Source organism: Ursus arctos, unplaced genomic scaffold (assembly GCF_023065955.2).
Source record: "Ursus arctos isolate Adak ecotype North America unplaced genomic scaffold, UrsArc2.0 scaffold_25, whole genome shotgun sequence".
NCBI lineage: Eukaryota > Metazoa > Chordata > Mammalia > Carnivora > Ursidae > Ursus > Ursus arctos.
In genome coordinates, this window is record NW_026622930.1 from 40,953,324 (window position 1) to 40,971,028 (window position 17,705).

The following is a 17,705-nucleotide window of genomic DNA, read 5'->3' on the forward strand; positions in this document are numbered from 1 at the left end:
TTTATCAAAATTAAAATTTCTGTTCCTCAAAAAACTTTAAAAATTAAAAAGTAAACCACAGACAGTGAAAAAGTGTTTGCAAAATATAAATCCAATAAATTTTCCATATCCAGAATATCTAAAAAGTGCTTACAATTCAGCAAGATGACAACCTAATTTTTTTCTTTTAAAAAGGGGAGGCAAAGGATTTAAACAGATAGTTTACCACAAAACATATGGGTAATCATGTGAAAAGATCCTCAACATCACTAGTCTTTACAGTAATACAAAATGAAGCCTCAAAGCAGCAATTACCCCACATCCACTAGAACAGCTAAAACTAGAAAATGCTGCTAGAAATTTTAAGTGATTCATTACTTTTTCATCTTTATAGAAAAAGTAATCATTATTATTACTCCTAAAACAAACCTTTTGCATTAGAATTTTTATGTACAACTTAGGCAATGAAAATGAAATTAAACAAATTTTAAAAAATGCTTTTAAATGTAACTGAGTTTGAGATAATCAGACTTCTGTTCCATTACTACTGTGTGCTTCTCTGTGCCTACCAGAGATCCTTACAAGAATAGAAAGGAAAAAGTATGAATGAAATGAAAGTGTAACTGCAAACCTCATTTAACCACTACATAAAAGCATGTTAAGAGTTAAATTTTAAAAGAAAACCAACTAAATAAAAAACTTGAAAGCCAATCTGCCAAAATTCACATGAGAAATAGACAATCTGAATAGACCTGTATCTATTAAGGAAATTCAATCAATAATTAATAACCTTCCAAAACAGAAAGCACTAGGGCCAGACTGGTTTACTGGTGAGTTCTACCAAACACTGTTTTTCTGGCTGTATTGAGATACTGACACATATCACTGTCTACATTTAAGGTGTACAGCATAACAACTTGACCTATGTATACTGTGAAATGATCACAATAAGTTAACATCCACCATCTCATATAGGTACGTACACACACACACACACACACACTCCTCGTGACTCGAACTCTTAACTTTCAAATATATCACCAGCATTAACTATTGCCTTCATGTCATACACCACATCCCCAGTACTTACTTCTCTTATAACTGAAATGTATACCTTTGACCACTTTCATCCAATTCCTCCCGTTCCCCAACTCCTGCCTCTGGTAACCACAAATATGATCTCTCTTTCTACGAATTTGCTTTTTCGCTTGTTTTGGGTTCCACATATAAGCGAGATTATACAGTATTTGTCTTTCTCTGACTTTATTTCACTTAGCATAATGCCTTCAAGATCCATCAATGTTGTCACAAATGGCAGGATTTCCTCCTTTTTTATGGCTGAATAATATCTGTGTTTGTGTATCATAACTTTTTTTTTATCCATTCATCTGTCAATGAATACTTACACTGTTTCCTTGTCTTGGCCATTGCAAATAATGCTGCTATGAACATGGGGGTGCAGATATCTCTTCATGATTGTGGTTTCATTTCCTTCAGTTATATTCCAGAAGTACAATTGCTGGGCTGTATGGTAGTTCAATTTCTAATTTTCTGAGGAACTTCCATACTGTTTCCATTGTGGCTGGGTTCCCTCTTCTCCACACCCTTGCCAGCAGTTATCTGTCTTTTTGACAACAGCCACTCTAACAGGTATGAGATGACACTGCATTGTGGTTTTGGTTTGTACGTCTCCAATAATTAGTGATATCAAACACTTTTTCATGTATCTGTTGACCATTTGTATATCTTCTTTGGGAAAATGTCTATTCAGGTCCTTTACCCATTTTTAATTGGATTATGGGTTTTTGGGGGGTACTTTTTTTTTTTTTTTTGCTATTGAGTTGTATGGGGTCTTTCTATAATTTAGATATTAATCCCTTCTCCGTTATGATTTATAAACACTTTTTCCTATTCAGGAAGTTTTCATTTTGTTGACTGTTCCTTTTGCCGTGCAGAAATTTTTTGGTCTGATATAATCCTACTTATTTATTTTTAATTGTGCTTTACGTGTTATATCCAAAAATCACTGCCAGGACCCATGTCAAGGAGCTTTTTTCCTATCTACCAAACTTTTAAGAAAGAAATTATATTAATCCTCTACAATCTCTTTTGGAAGATAAAAGTGGAGGGAATATTTCCTAATTCATTCTATGAGGCCAGCATTACTCTAATACCAAAATCGATGGTACCAAAAGAAAACTACAGACCAGGATCTATGCAAAAATCTTCAACAAAATATTAGCAAATAGATTCCAACAATGCATAAAAAGAATTACGCACTGTGACCAGGTGGGATTTTTGCCAACTATACAAAAGGTGGTTCAACGTCCAAAAATCAACATAATCCATATCTTATCAAAAGACTAAAAAAAAAAGACTAAAGAAACCTCAAATGATCATATCAAAAGATGTAAATAAAAGCATGACAAAATCCAAAACTCATTCATGATTAAAAACTCAGTAAGCTATCATTCTCAACTTGATAAAGAATACCCTTTAGTAAAGGACATACTTAATGATGATAAGCTTGAAGCTTTCCCACTAAGATCAAAAACAAGGCAAGGATGTCCTCTCTTACCACTGCCTTGTAACATCTTACTGAAAGTACTAGCTAATGCAGTAAGAAAAGCAAGTAAAAGCTACACAGATTGGGAATGAAGAAGACTATCTTTATTCACAGATATGATCATTTCTATAGAAAATCCAGAAGAATCAACAAAAACTTCCCAAACAAGTAATTACAGAAAGGTTACAGGATACATGGTAAATTTACAAAAGTAAATCACTTTCCAATATACCAGCAATAAACAAGTGGAATTTGAAATATAAAACACAATACTACTTCCATTAACACACAAAAAATACTTATATATAAATCTAACAAAATATGTACAAGATCTAAACGAGGAAAATGATAAAACTGTGATGAAATAAATAAATAAATAAAGAGATGTTCCACGTTCGTGGATATGAATATTCAATATTGTTAAGATGTCAGTTCTTCTCAATTTGATCTACAGATTCGATGTAGTCAAAATCCCAGCAAGTTATTTTATGGACACCAACAACTGATTCTAAAGTTTATATGAAAAGGAAAAAGACCCAGAATAGCCAACATCATATTGAAGGAGAAAAAGCTGACGGACTGATGCTACATAACCTTGAGACTTACTACAAAGCTATCACAATCAAGACAGGTTACTACCGGCAAGAAAAACAGCAAACAGATCAATGGAACAGAATGTACTCCCCAGAAATAGACCAATGTAACTACAGTCAACTGATCTTTGACAAAAGAACAAAGGCAATACGACGGAGAAAAGATAATTTTTCAATATATGATGCTAAAACAACCGGACATCCCCATGTAAAAAAAAGAATCTAGACCCAGACCTTACACGCTTCACAAAGATTAACTCAAAATGGATCACAGTCCTAAATTTAAAACACAAAACTATAAAACCCCTAGATAACACAGGGAAAAAATCCAGATGATCTTGGGTTTAGTGACATTTTAGATATGACAACAAAGATGTGATCCACAAAAGAAATAACTGATAGGCTAGACTTCATTAAAATTAAAATTTTCTGCTCTCTGAAAGGAACTATCAGAAAATGAAAAGACAAGCCAGAGACTAGCATAAAATATTAGCTAAAGGAGTATCTAATAAAGTACTGTTTTCCAAAATATATACAAAGAACTCTTAAAATTCAACAGTAAGAAAACAAACAACCTGGTTAAAAAATAGGCCAAAAAGGACACCTGGATGGCTCAGAAGGTTAATAAGCATCTGACTCTTGTTCTCAGCTCAGGTCTTGACCTCAGTGTCATAAGTTCAAGCCCTGCATTGGGCTCCGCATTGGGTATTGGAGCCTACTTTTAAAAAAAAAAGGCCAAAGACCTTAATAGACACCTCGTCAAAGAAAATGTACAGATGGCAAATGAGCATATGAAAAGATGCTTCACATCCTATGTCATCAGGGAAATGCAAATTAAAATAACAATGAAATGTCACTGCCCATTTATTAGAATGGCCACAATCCAGAACACTGACACTGCCAAATGCTGACGAGAACTCAGGGCAACAAGAACTCTCATTCATTGCTGGTATGAATGCAAAATGGCACAGCTACTTTGGACGACAGTTTGGTGGTTTCTTAAACTAAACATATTTTTACCATATGACCCAACAATCACACTCCTTAGTATTTATCTAAAGGAGTTGAAACATATGCCTATACAAAAGCCTCCACACAGATGTTTATAGCAGCTTTATTTGTAACTGCAAAACTTGGAAAAAACTAAGATACCCTTCTGTAGGTATGTAGGATGAACTGTGGTACATCCAGACAATGGGATATTATTCAGTGCTAAAGTGAAAGGAGCTATCAAGCCATGAGAAAACATGAAGGAAACTTAAGTGCATATTACTATGCAAAAGAAGCAATCTGAAGAGACTTCATACTGTATGACTCCAATTGTAGGATATTCTGGAAAAGCCAAAACTATGGAGACAGTAAAGAAATTAGTGGTTGCCAGGGATTAGGGGAGAGGGAAGGATGAAGAGGCAGAGCACAGAAGATTTTTAGGGCAGTGAAACTGCTGTCTATGATACTATACTGATGGATACATGTCATCATGCATTTGTACAAACCCACAGACTGTACAACACCAAGAGTGAATCCTGATGTAAGCCAGGAACTCGAGATGATAATGATGTGTTAGTGTAGGTTTATCAACTGTACCACTTCGGTGTGGCATTTTGATACGGGGGAGGTTGTACATGTGTGAGGATAGGGAATAAATGGGAACTCTCTATACTTTCTGTTCAATTTTGTTGTGAACCTGAAACTGCTCTAAAAAAAAAAAAGTTTATAAAAAAAAAAAAAGAAAAAAAAAAAAAAGAAAACCAAAACAGATAAATGATACAAATGGTAAGTCAAAAAAAGAAAAACCTTGGATGACTAACAGAGATAAAGAAACATACTTAACTTCATAAACTAAAATGAAATACTATATTTTTCACTCAAAGAAGTAGACACTAAAAACTGACAATATTCAAATGTTAGCGATGATTTGGGACAATGGGTTTTCATACGTTGCTGGGTGTAAAGGAAATTGATACAGCAGTCCTCCCTTACCCACGATTTCATTTTCCATGGTTTCAGTTAATGGTGGTCTGGAAGCAAATGATCCTTCTGATGTATCATCAGAAGGTCAGCCTAATGCTGTGTCACATGCCTACATCCTTCACCTCACTTCATCTCATCATGTAGGCATTTTATCATCTCACATCATTACAAGAAAAATAAGGAAGGGTGAGTCAGTACAATAGGATATTTTGAGGGACAGACCACATTCACATTACTTTTAATACAGTATATTGTTATAACTGATCTATTTTATTGTTAATCTCTTACTGTGTCTGATTTATAAATTAAACTTTATCATAGGTATGTATGTATAAGAAAAAAATATACTACATATCGGGGTACTATCTGTGGTTTCAGGCATCTACTCGGGGTCTTGGAACACATCCCTCACAGACGAGTGGGGACTACTATATAACCACTTGAGAAACTCCTGCATACAAATACAAGACTGCAAAAAACAAAACAAAACAGAAAACCAAATCCAGAGAGTAATGGCAGTAACATATTGTTTATGGACATATAAACACACATATATGGAGAAATGCATGTACATATGTGTTAATAATGTATTTTTAAAAATACTAGAAGGATACACACTAACTTAGGACAGTGTGAAGGGAGATAAAAGAATGTGACTCGAACTTTACCTCTATTATTGTGACTTAAAAAAAAAAATTTTGCAAAATGGCAAAATATCAGTTATTAATTCTAAGATAACAAATTAGGTAATTTTTATATAATTCCTTATACTTTTCTGTATTTTAATTTTTTTCCTAAAATTCCATTAAACATAAAAAACATTGTAATTTCAGTCAGTACATCAAAATAATAATGTCCTACACCTCCCCTAAATCTATGATATAACAGAATTATATACTAGTGATAATGACAATAGTTCACATTTTCTCTGATGGTTGAATACTTCCTGTCATATGACATAACTGGGTCAGCCAAAAGTAATCCACATTTCATTTCAGAAAGCATAAACAGAATTACTACAAGAGTGTTCAAGTTATAGACTGCTTAAGGAAGACAACACTCACGGTCATTTCCTTAAGGGCTGTGTCAGGCCTTCAGTGAAGGAAGTGACACAATGCGCCTGAATCACTGAAACCAAATAGTGACTTATGTGAAGGAAACACTGCAAAACTTACATCCTGAAAATAATGATTTTTTCTTTTCCTTCCCAAGAAATAAAAATTAAGTCATCAGAATGAAGTATTACATAATACATACCTGACACACTTCTAGTAAGGAAAGAATCTGTATTAGGTTCCTCCTGCTCCATCTGTTCTCAATATTTCTTTATCTTAAAGCAGTAAAAAACCTTTCAAGAATAAAGTGAAAAACGGACACATACAAACATACACGCTCACCCCAAACTACTCTTTGAAATAAGCTGTTAATTATCAGTCATGTATACGTCACACCACTAACACTTTCATAAAGAATTTCATACTTACTGAAAGTCTTACAGATGTCAGAAACAGCTTTGAAGACTCTATCGGAGAAATTCACTTTCACCTTCACATACTTCATGTTGGGAAGCTGCAGGCGGAGCAGCTTGTGCTGGGGGGTGAACTGCAGCTTAGCATCTGCCTGAATGCCGTACTTATCCAAGGTCCAATGTGTTTTAAGAAGCCAAGTTCTCTTTTTTTCCCACCAGAGAGCATGGTCAGACCAATCCTTTTTTACATCTATAAAAAAACAAGCAATAAACAAAACACTTAAAAATCACTAACATTACACCTTGAGAGAAATTATAAGAAGAAAACCAAATTGGGTATTTAATACATGCAACTAATTAAATACTAAGTGTCTTTTATGTGATAGGTACAAAAGAAATCCTAAAGAGCTGAGAAAACACTCTGTGCCCTTGAAAGCCCATACCTAGGTAGCTGAGGCGGAATACACAGTGTAACTAATAATGCTTCATCAGGTACAACAGGACACAGGGATGAAGAGGGAATACACTGTAGTCACTCAGAGAACAAAGAGAACCCTGGGGACTAGACTAGGAAAAAATAATGAAGTGGAGTTGGTAAATTCTAAGCCCAGCCTTGAGGAAAGGACAATATTTTTTTTTTTTTTTTAAGATTTTATTTATTTATTTAGCAGAGCAAAAGACAGCCAGCGAGAGAGGGAACACAAGCAGGGGGAGCGGGAGAGGAAGAAGCAGGCTCCCAGCAGAGCAGGGAGCCCGATGCGGGGCTCAATCCCAGGACCCTGGGATCACGCCCTGACCCAAAGGCAGACGCTTAACGACTGAGCCACCCAGGCGCCCCAGGAAGTGACTTTTTTTTTTTTTTTAAAGATTTTATTTATTCGACAGAGATAGAAACAGCCAGCGAGAGAGGGAACACAAGCAGGGGGAGTGGGAGAGGAAGAAGCAGGCTCCCAGCGGAGGAGCCTGATGTGGGACTCGATCCCAGAACGCTGGGATCACGCCCTGAGCCGAAGCCAGACGCTTAACGAATGCGCCACCCAGGCACCCCAATATTCTGATAAAGCCGGTGAGAAGGCTGAGGTTTGTGTATGAGGCTGCAGATGCACACTGAGGTGTGTAAGGAGTAGTGAAGAGTGAGATGGGGAATCCAAGCAAACAAAAACGAATATCCTAGGTGAAGGCATGGAAAAAAATATCCATGAGTAAGAGAAAATAAAAAAACAAAAGCACTACATCCCAACTATACAAGCTGTCCCAAATACATTTCGAGAAAAGTAACTTACAAGTTACATTGACCCAACTTTTCCCCAACATATTTTGATACAAGTATAACAGAAAACATTAATATCTGTTAAACTATTTAACAGCCTTATGCAATTAAATTAGATGAAACCAAATAGAAGAATAAACACAAGATTTGGCTTCCCTCAATAAAGCAGATAACAATAAACTTGCAAAATAAAATCCAACTTCAGCTAGTTTTTAAATTAGCAATAAAAGACTTTTTAGATAATTATGCGTTAAACTAAGAACCAAAAAAGGGGGACATGATATTTCAAAAAAAAAGAATAGGCCAGGCACCCAGATGGCTCAACTGGATGAGTGACGAACTCTTGGTTTCGGCTCAGGTCGTGAACTCAGGGTCCTGGGATTGAGCCCAGAATGGGACTCTGAGTCTTTTCCAGGATTCTCCCTCCCTCTGCCCCTCCACCGACCCTCCTGTGCACACATTCTCTCAAATAAATAAGTCTTTAAAACAAAAACAAAAAGAATAGCCAAACAAAGCCTTCCAGGAAAAAAAAAATCCTGGAAAATAGCATTCTTGCAAAAAAAAAAAAAAACTATTATCATGATCCTGATAAAAAGCTCATTTTAATACAGATTTAAAAAGCGCTGGTAGGGGCGCCTGGGTGGCACAGCGGTTAAGCGTCTGCCTTCGGCTCAGGGCGTGATCCCGGCGTTATGGGATCGAGCCCCACATCAGGCTCCTCTGCTAGGAGCCTGCTTCTTCCTCTCCCACTCCCCCTGCTTGTGTTCCCTCTCTCGCTGGCTGTCTCTATCTCTGTCAAATAAATAAATAAAATCTTAAAAAAAAAAAAGCGCTGGTAAACTTTAAAAAAAATGAACTTCAAAGCACAGACTAATATGGATTTTTTTTTTAACACAACTTGTATACCTGAAAGCCTCACAGACAGAGTAAAAAATAAAATTTTCACATTGATTATGTGCCTAGAAACACTTTCTCTAATGGTGAAACTTACATGATTGACTTCTCATTGTGGAAGAAACACATCACAAGTGGTTTATAAAAACACTTTCAACTCCCCAGATGTTAAAAAAAATTAATCAGTAAGTACTTCATTTTTTAAAAAAAAGATTTTATTTATTTGAGAGAGAGAGAGAAGAGAGAGAGAGAGCGCACAAGCAGAAGGAGCTGCAGGCAGAGGGAGAAGCAGGCTCCCCACTGAGCAAGGAGCCAGATGTGGGACTCACTCCCAGGACCCTGGGATCACGACCTGAGCCTAAGGCAGACACTTAACTGACTGAGTCACCCAGGCGTCCCAAATCAGGAAGTAGTTTTAATGGGAGAACTGTAGTTACCTGTGATTACATTGCCATTTTGAAATTTTATTATTTGTTAACCACTTCCTTGGTTAAAAGTTGCTCCCAAGGCCATTAAATTCCTACTACTTTCTGGATGTCATGCATGTAGCTGGCCACCCTTCACTCAGGCAGAGCAAACTCACAAAGCCCCAAATGTTTGTATCAGGACTTTTACAGACTTCGTGGGCCCCTGACAAATGAAAATCTCAACTTTACATCAATTAGACTTCAAACTCTAACCTCAGAAACAGGTACCTCCCCTGATCTTCCTCTTTAAAAATCTGACTCTCCTCATCAATTCCACCTCCCTTTCAAACAACAAAGGAGAACCCACCTGCATCTAGCAAGAATAAACAGGGCTGTGTTATGTTTCAAAATCATCACTGATAATTTTGAAGAACTGCAGGGGCACAGGTGTGCAAATTGAGAGTGAAACTGAGAGACTATGTAAGAAGTTAATGTGGAGGCAGAAATGATGAAAGTCTGAGTTGCAGTGGCTAGGCAGTGAGAAATAAGGAATACAGAAAACTTTTCCTAAGTATTTTGTTATAGCAGGGAGCACAAAAATGGATGGCAGATGGACAGAAAGGGGAAGGAAAGTCCAAGGAGTATTTTTAGTTTTGTTTTCAAGAAGAGAAAGTTATTATATCATTTTTTTAAGAATTACATCTTTTTAAAAAAAGATTAGAGAGAGAGAGAGAGAGAGCATGAGTGGGGGTGAGGCAGAGTGGGAGAGAGAGGGGAAGCAGACTCCCCACTGAGCGGGGAGCCCCATTCAGGGCTCGATCCCAGAAACTTAAGCCAAAACCAAGAGTTGGACACTTAACTGACTGACCCACCCAGGCGCCCCTACAGTATCACTTCTTTAAGTAGGCTCCATGCCCAGCCTGAACTCACGACCCTGATACCAAGACCTCAGCCGAGATTAAGTCAGATGCTTAACCAGCTGAGCTACCCAGGTGCCCCTATAATATCATTTCGAGTTACTGAAATGATCCTATAAAGCTCAAAACACATTTACAGTTATTATCATTCTTTAATTTGCTCTTCAGCAGAGTCGTTGTGTCGGTTTCACTTCAAAACTTTTTAGAGACTTGACTGAGCTCTCAAATACACAAAACGATGTTTTCTCACCTTCTAGGAAATCTTCCTTTGGTACTGGCTTTGTATGGTACTATGTATCCTACTTTGAAACTAATAATGTCTACACAACTCGCTTCACCCAGGATATTATAAGAACATAGCTGTTCTATTCAGAAGCAGCAAAACCACATCCAAGGAAACAGTCAGAAAAACTAAGAGGCAGCCCACGGAATGGGAGAATATATTTGCAAATGACACTACAGATAAAGGACTGGTATCCAAGATCTACAAAGAACTTCTCAAACTCAATACACAAGAAACAAATAAACAAATCAAAAAATGGGCAGAAGATATGAACAGACACTTTTCCAATGAAGACATACAAATGGCTAACAGACACATGAAAAAATGTCCAAAATCATTAGCCATCAAGGAAATTCAAATCAAAACCACACTGAGATACCACCTTATGCCAGTTAGAATGGCAAAAATAGACAAGGCAAGAAACAACAATTGTTGGAGAGGATGTGGAGAAAGGGGATCCCTCCTACATTGTTGGTGGGAATGCAAGTTGGTACAGCCACTCTGGAAAACCGTGTGGAGGTCCCTTAAAAAGTTAAAAATTGAGCTACCCTATGATCCAGCCATTGCACTACTGGGTGTTTACCCCAAAGATACAGACGTAGTGAAGAGAAGGGCCATATGCACCCCAATGTTCATAGCAGCAATGTCCACAATAGCTAAATCGTGGAAGGAGCCGAGATGCCCTGCAACAGATGACTGGATTAAGAAGTTGTGGTCCATATATACAATGGAATATTACTCAGCAATCAGAAAGAATGAGTTCTCAACATTTGCTACAACATGGACGGCACTGGAGGAGATAATGCTTAGTGAAATAAGTCAAGCAGAGAAAGACAACTATCATATGATTTCTCTCATCTATGGAACATAAGAACTAGAATGATCAGTAGGGGAAGAAAGGGATAAAGAAAGGGGGGTAATCAGAAGGGGGAATGAAACATGAGAGACTATGGACTATGAGAAACAAACTGAGGGCTACAGAGGGGAGGGGGGTGGGGGAATGGGATAGACTGGTGATGGGTAGTAAGGAGGGCACATATTGCATGGTGCACTGGGTGTTATACACAACTAATGAATCATCGAGCCTTACATCGGAAACCGGGGATGTACTGTATGGTGACTAACATAATATAATAAAAAATCATTATTAAAAAAAAAAAAAAAGAAGCAGCAAAACCAAATGCTATACATTGATTAAATCCTGAGAAAATTGATGCTGTATCAATTGAGAATCATTCACCGAGGCAAGCATTAAGAGCCAACTTGTACATCAAAAATACTTAACAAGTTTTGTGTGTGTGTGTGTGTGTAAAGCAGTATATCTTAATGCAGTAACTCTTGAGAGTACTTAAGTTACCTAGTTTGCTACAGTGCAGCTTGTCTCTACAGTGGTTACCCGCAACGGTAACTGGCATAAACACAATGTGCATAAGAGTAGATTGCAGATATCAACATATATATTTACATATTCCTCCAAATAAAGTCTGAATAGAAGCATAAAAACTTTGATTTTAAAACTAAAAGGATCATCTATAAAATACTTATGAATAATGAAAAGCGAAAGAAAATGCTATTGATTTGTTTTTTTGTTTTTTTTTTAAAGATTTTATTTATTTATTCGACAGAGATAGAGACAGCCAGCGAGAGAGGGAACACAAGCAGGGGGAGTGGGAGAGGAAGAAGCAGGCTCATAGCGGAGGAGCCTGATGTGGGGCTCGACCCCATAACGCCGGGATCAGGCCCTGAGCCGAAGGCAGACGCTTAACCGCTGTGCCACCCAGGCGCCCCGAAAATGCTATTGATTTGTAAAAAAATGGTTTATTTTTCTTGTGTGGTGTTAGGATTTATAAAGGAACAGTTATTGAAGATCCCTATATTTGCATAATTGAAAAGTTTGGAACTTTCCATGTATTTAACTCCCCTCCATATCAAAATCTGAGCCCTGCACCATGTTCTAATAAACAAACATTTCTAATTTTTTAGAATGGCAGCCTTGGTGTTTCAATCATAGCATTAAACAACTGAATGCAACACACACATACTCTCACACATAAGAATCAGCAGCCGGTGCCTGGGTGGCTCAGTCAATTAAGCGACTGACTCTAGATTTCAGCTCAGGTCATAATTTCAGGGTCGTTAGACTGAGCCCGATGTCAGGCTCTGCACTGGGTGTGGAGCCTGCTTAATATAGCTTGATTCTCGCTCTCCCTACCTGGCCCCCCACTCAAAAAAAAAAAAAAAAAAAAAAAATCATCATCAGCCTGGCACTTACCATGGTAGAAGTTAGCAAGCATCACCACAAAAGGGAATTGTTTCATCAGTATTATAAAACCATTCAAGGGGTAGATCGTGCTCAATACGTTCTAATAGTCAGTTTGTCCAATGTTAAGATTTCGGTTATGCTCCAGTATAGTGTACCCACCTTCTTGTTTTTGGTACACTGTGACTTTAAAATTTTGTATCTAGATTTTAAGAAGCAACATACCATAAATACAAACCTTCTCAGAACAAAAACCTAAGGGGGAAAATGTACTACTATAAAGTCATGGTTTTCTTTCTTGGGGGAGAAAAGAAGACATTTCTTTACTTACTCATAAATTTAGCCCTTTTAGTAACTTTTTAGAAGTCAAGAACTATTTAGATTATGGTTTCATATACCCAATAAAAGTCATCTATAATAAATTTTAGTAATATGTGTTAATTTTTCAAAACATTTTGCCAGCACTGAGTAATGTATAGAATTGCTGAATCACTATATTGTACACCTGAAATTAATGTAACACTGTATGTTAATTATACTGGAATTTATAAATAAATTAACTTTAAAAATTAATTTAAAAAACATTTTGCCAGAATTCTGGAAAGAATTATCCTGTGTTCCTCCATTATTTAACAGATCCAATCATGCTGTGCTCTGTTCCACATAAAAATACTGATAGACACTCAAATTCGTATCATTAAAATTGCAAATGGCTAAAACATTAACTGTATCAATAAAAATCTTCTCACTTGTCTGTAATAGAATGTTCTTCAAATTCAAGAAGTAGTTGAGTATTTATCCTCAAAGACACCATGTGTGTATTCCAAGGAACGGAAGGCTTAGCAGTTTCATTATTGGGAGGCTGAGTATACAAACAATGCTTATTCTACCAAATGGCTTTTGGAGCATTCACCGGCTACATCAGGCACAAAAGAAAATCAAGTATTTCAAAAAGCTTTCTGCTAAGGAAAATACTATGTCCCTCTTTATGCAACGACAGCGACCTTACACTCTAGAAAATGAGCACAGAGCAAGAAGCTACACTATTAACACACTATTTAACCTTTTCCTACTAGGGTGACAATTCCTTCTTGACCATTTTGATATGCAATTCTAAAATGGAACTTGTTACTTTCATTTTTAAACAACTTGAATTGTTTAAAAAGTCAAAAAACATGACAAACAGCTAACTGAATTAACTTATTTTTAAAGTACCCACATTTCAAATATATGTAACTTATTAATAACAATTTGAAATAAACAGGAAACAAAATGTTAAAGTGGCTTAGATTTCTGTTTGCATACTTAAGAAATAATAGTCATTCAGGAAGAAAACACAGAATTTGTTTAGCATTCCCATAACTTCCATAAACCAGAAGCAAAGTTTACATTAGATAATCTTTGGTAAGTCAACATTTTATTTTAAATTATAAGTACACAGATGCTTTCTGGGAACATGCCTTATTTTTTGTAAATAGGTATTTTTCTGTTGTGCTAATATATAGTTTCTCCTGTTTCCTTTTGTTTTAGGATCCTCTTAAAACCCCAAATTAGGTAGTATAACTATTGCAATGTCAAGAATTTATCCTGTCTTTAATGATGGCAAAAACTCTTCAATCCTAGTAAGCTATTAACGAAGCTACAGAATGGTTCTGACACCGATGCAAGCAAGCCATGCTAACTAACCAGACCACACAGCATCATACGCCAAAGTCTTCTTGACCTCCAAAATAAGACTTTCAAACTCCTTCATCACACCATTTACTTATACCACCTAGTCACTCATCTACCAAGCTTAGTGGATTTTCCCTCATTCATTTCACAACCAGACTGAAACAATTACAGACATACCTTCTTTTATTATACTTTGCAGATGTGGTGGAGTCTTCTGTTTTGTTTTTTTGGGGGGTTTTTTGTTTTTGTTTTGTTTTGTTTTTACAAATTGAAGGTTTGTGGCAACCCAGCTTTGAGCAAGTGTATTGATGCCATTTTTCCAACAGCATTTGCTCATGTTTCTGTCACATTTGGTAATTCTTCCAATATTTCAAACATTTCCATTATTTGTTATGGTGATCTGTGATCACTGATATGATCTGCTGAAAGCTCAGATAATAGCATTTTTTAGTAATAAAGTATTTTTAAATTGAGGTATGTGTATTGTTTTTTAGACATAATGCTATTGCATACTTGACAGACTATAGTGTAAATGTAACTTTTATATGCACTAGGAAACCAAAAATTTCATTTGATGTATTTTATTGCGATGTTCATTTTACTGTGGTGGTTGGGAACTGAATTTGAAGTATTTCCACGGTATGCCTGCATTATAAATTTTATGATCAACAGGGTCTAAGATACCACTGGGCAAGCCTATGTTTTTTCAAGTCCTCAAATTGCTGACCATGCTCACTCTTTCTAAGTAGACAATCATGGATTCTACTTCAGAATATACAGAAGCTATCAGATTGGAACTATTTCATCTACATGCCAACCAAATTTACAAAACTTCTTGCATTTATTTATACCTGTATGGGTCTCCTGCCTTTGTGTTACGATAAAAGAAGTGTCTACTTATCTCAAACCAATCCTGTGAGCTATGCTCTGCTGGCCTTCTCACCTTCTAGGAACCACACACTTCTTAACAGTGGCACCCTAGGTATCTCATCCATTCCCATGGCTTTAAATGGCATCTATACACTCACATTTCTAAGTTTCATCTCCAGCCCAACCTTCTGCTTAGAGCACCAGCTTATACATCCTACTGCCTATCCTGTATCTCCACGTGGATATCTGACAGGCATCTCAAACTTAATATATCCAAAACTTAAGCCAAGTTTCTCCTATCTCTACTATTACTGAATAGCACTAACCATCAACCCAGTTGGCTCAAACCAGAACCTAGAAGTAATGGATACTTCTTTTCCCACCGTTCCCCACATTTATCAGCAATCCATTCAGTTTAACTTCCAAAAATCTCCAATTTCCGCTGGCAGGAACCCATATCGTTCAGGTCACTAGCACCTCTTCCACTGATTATCGGAACAGCCTCCTACTGATTCCATTCAGCACTTTCGACACCACATCCAAGGTGATGTACTCAACACTCAAGTCATTCCCCTGGTGGAAATACCTTAATAGCTTCCAAATGCACTCAAAATAAAATCCAAATGCCTTATTGTAGTCTACGAAGCCCACACAGTATGGCCCATCTACTTCTCTGAATTTATCTTCTGCTACTCTTCCTCTGCTTCAACCATACTTGCCTTCTCTTTATTCCAGGAACTAATAAGTAAGCTCTCTCCTCCCTTAGTGGCTTTGCACATGCTATTCCACTCTGAATGTCAAATTCCCTCTCATCTTCCTCAAATTTTAGTTTAAATTTCATGTTCCCAGAGAAGCCTTTTTAACCACCCTAAGATAAACCTTCCAAAGTCCTACGTCCCTTCATCATTCTCTATTTCAGTACACTGCGATATTGATGATCAAAATCTGCACTCATTGTCGTTCGTGGGTGGGGTAAGTATCTTTCTTTCTATTGGACTATACTCTCTAAAACAAAAACAAGGTCTGTTTCAATCCCCATTATATTGCTAGCACCTAGCACAGTGCCTGCACATGATACCTGATAAATGAATAAATCCTCATATTGAAAAATTTAAAGATCCTTCATTACTACCCCAAGAAAATATTATCCCCAACAAGGAAATTATCCTTAAGCCATCAAGAAAAATAATGTGTAAGATTAATTTAGCTGTATGTTTAAAAAATCCATTTTGTCTTCAACTTCAGAATTAAAACATGCTTCTATACTAACCAGCACAACAGAGATTTCCCTACAGGTGGGGAAATCAAACTGAACTGACTTCCTCTTCTCGCTCATATCCTCTAAAAAGGATGAATTACTTTGTCCAAGACAGACGCTATTAAGTGAAATGATTATATTCCAAAAATTCATTTTTAGGTCTTAGAATTCAGCTTTGCCACAAAGAAATAGTATTAATAGGTAAGTTCCAAATCAGATTGTTGCCCAAATCTAAAATAACCCAAAGCATATTACTAACAATATCATACCATACTAAACATATTATCACAAGGTTTTTTGCGAAAAATATGGTCAATGCTTCAACTCGAGATACAAGGAAAACTGCCAGCAGTGGCACCTGTGGAGTCCAGGTTAGAGAGGAAAGAAAGAGAACACTGCTGGTAAGTTGTCAGGGAGACAACGGCTTCCGTCTAACTTACAGCACTGGTCCTCTTTCCACAACTCCAGGAATTAACCTGCCTCCTTCCTCTTTCCCAGCTGTAATTTGCTGTCTTAAGCCACGGTTTCTTACATTTACTAAGCTACTGACAGTAGAAGAGCTTTACTTTCTGCTTTCCTCTCCAACCACTGAAACAAACACACAACTCTTCTAAGGTTTCTAATGAGATGTCACTGCCATGTAAATAAAGACAGGCTCTACAAGTAAAATTAATGCTTAAATAAGTTTGAAAATTATGTCTTATTGATGTTATCTCTAACATTTATTGAAATTTAAGGACATCAGATATTAATTTCACTATTTAATCACATTTCTCTTGTCCTGAAGAACTTCTTACTCTCACCCCTTTAGGTTTCCTTCCTCCCAAACTTTTAATTTCAGAGGTGAGGATGCTTAAACCCCCCTCCCTTGATTTTAGAAGTACCTTCTTATTTTGGTCTCTTTAGTTACTCAGACCTTCAAAAAGGGAAAGAGGAAGTAAAATGGATGAAGACTACTATTCTTCAGGTGCATAATCAATAAATGAATTAATAGACATTTTCCAAATACCGACTATTTGCCACACTAAGCTAGGCCATGGGAATATAAAATTAGTAAGAACTCCCATTCGAGAGACACTCACAGCTCAAGTAAGGAACACAGACAGGTAAAATGAGCTAAAAGGTTAAAAAAAAAATGGCACAGAAGCAACCGACATTAATGTAAGAGTAGAATTAGGCTCTGAAGAAGAGGTGGTATTTTACCTGGGTCTTAAGAGATGTGGGACTTTCAACATGTGCTAAGAGGAACTATCCCATAGACAATGGAGTCTCTAAATCCGATTTTTTAATGA

The 17,705-nt window shown here is 36.7% G+C and overlaps 1 protein-coding gene across 12 annotated transcripts in view; it reads right to left on the minus strand.

Moving 5' to 3' along the window:
- The window catches only part of FERMT2 (FERM domain containing kindlin 2), an 89,085-nt gene that overhangs the window by 50,423 nt on the left and 20,957 nt on the right, over positions 1-17,705 (minus strand). For all 12 annotated transcript variants that reach the window (XM_048220029.2, XM_026480366.4, XM_026480365.4 and 9 more), the window contains one exon: positions 6,597-6,830. In XM_048220029.2, the coding sequence (XP_048075986.1) occupies positions 6,597-6,830 (234 nt within the window). The remainder of the gene's footprint in view (positions 1-6,596; positions 6,831-17,705) is intronic.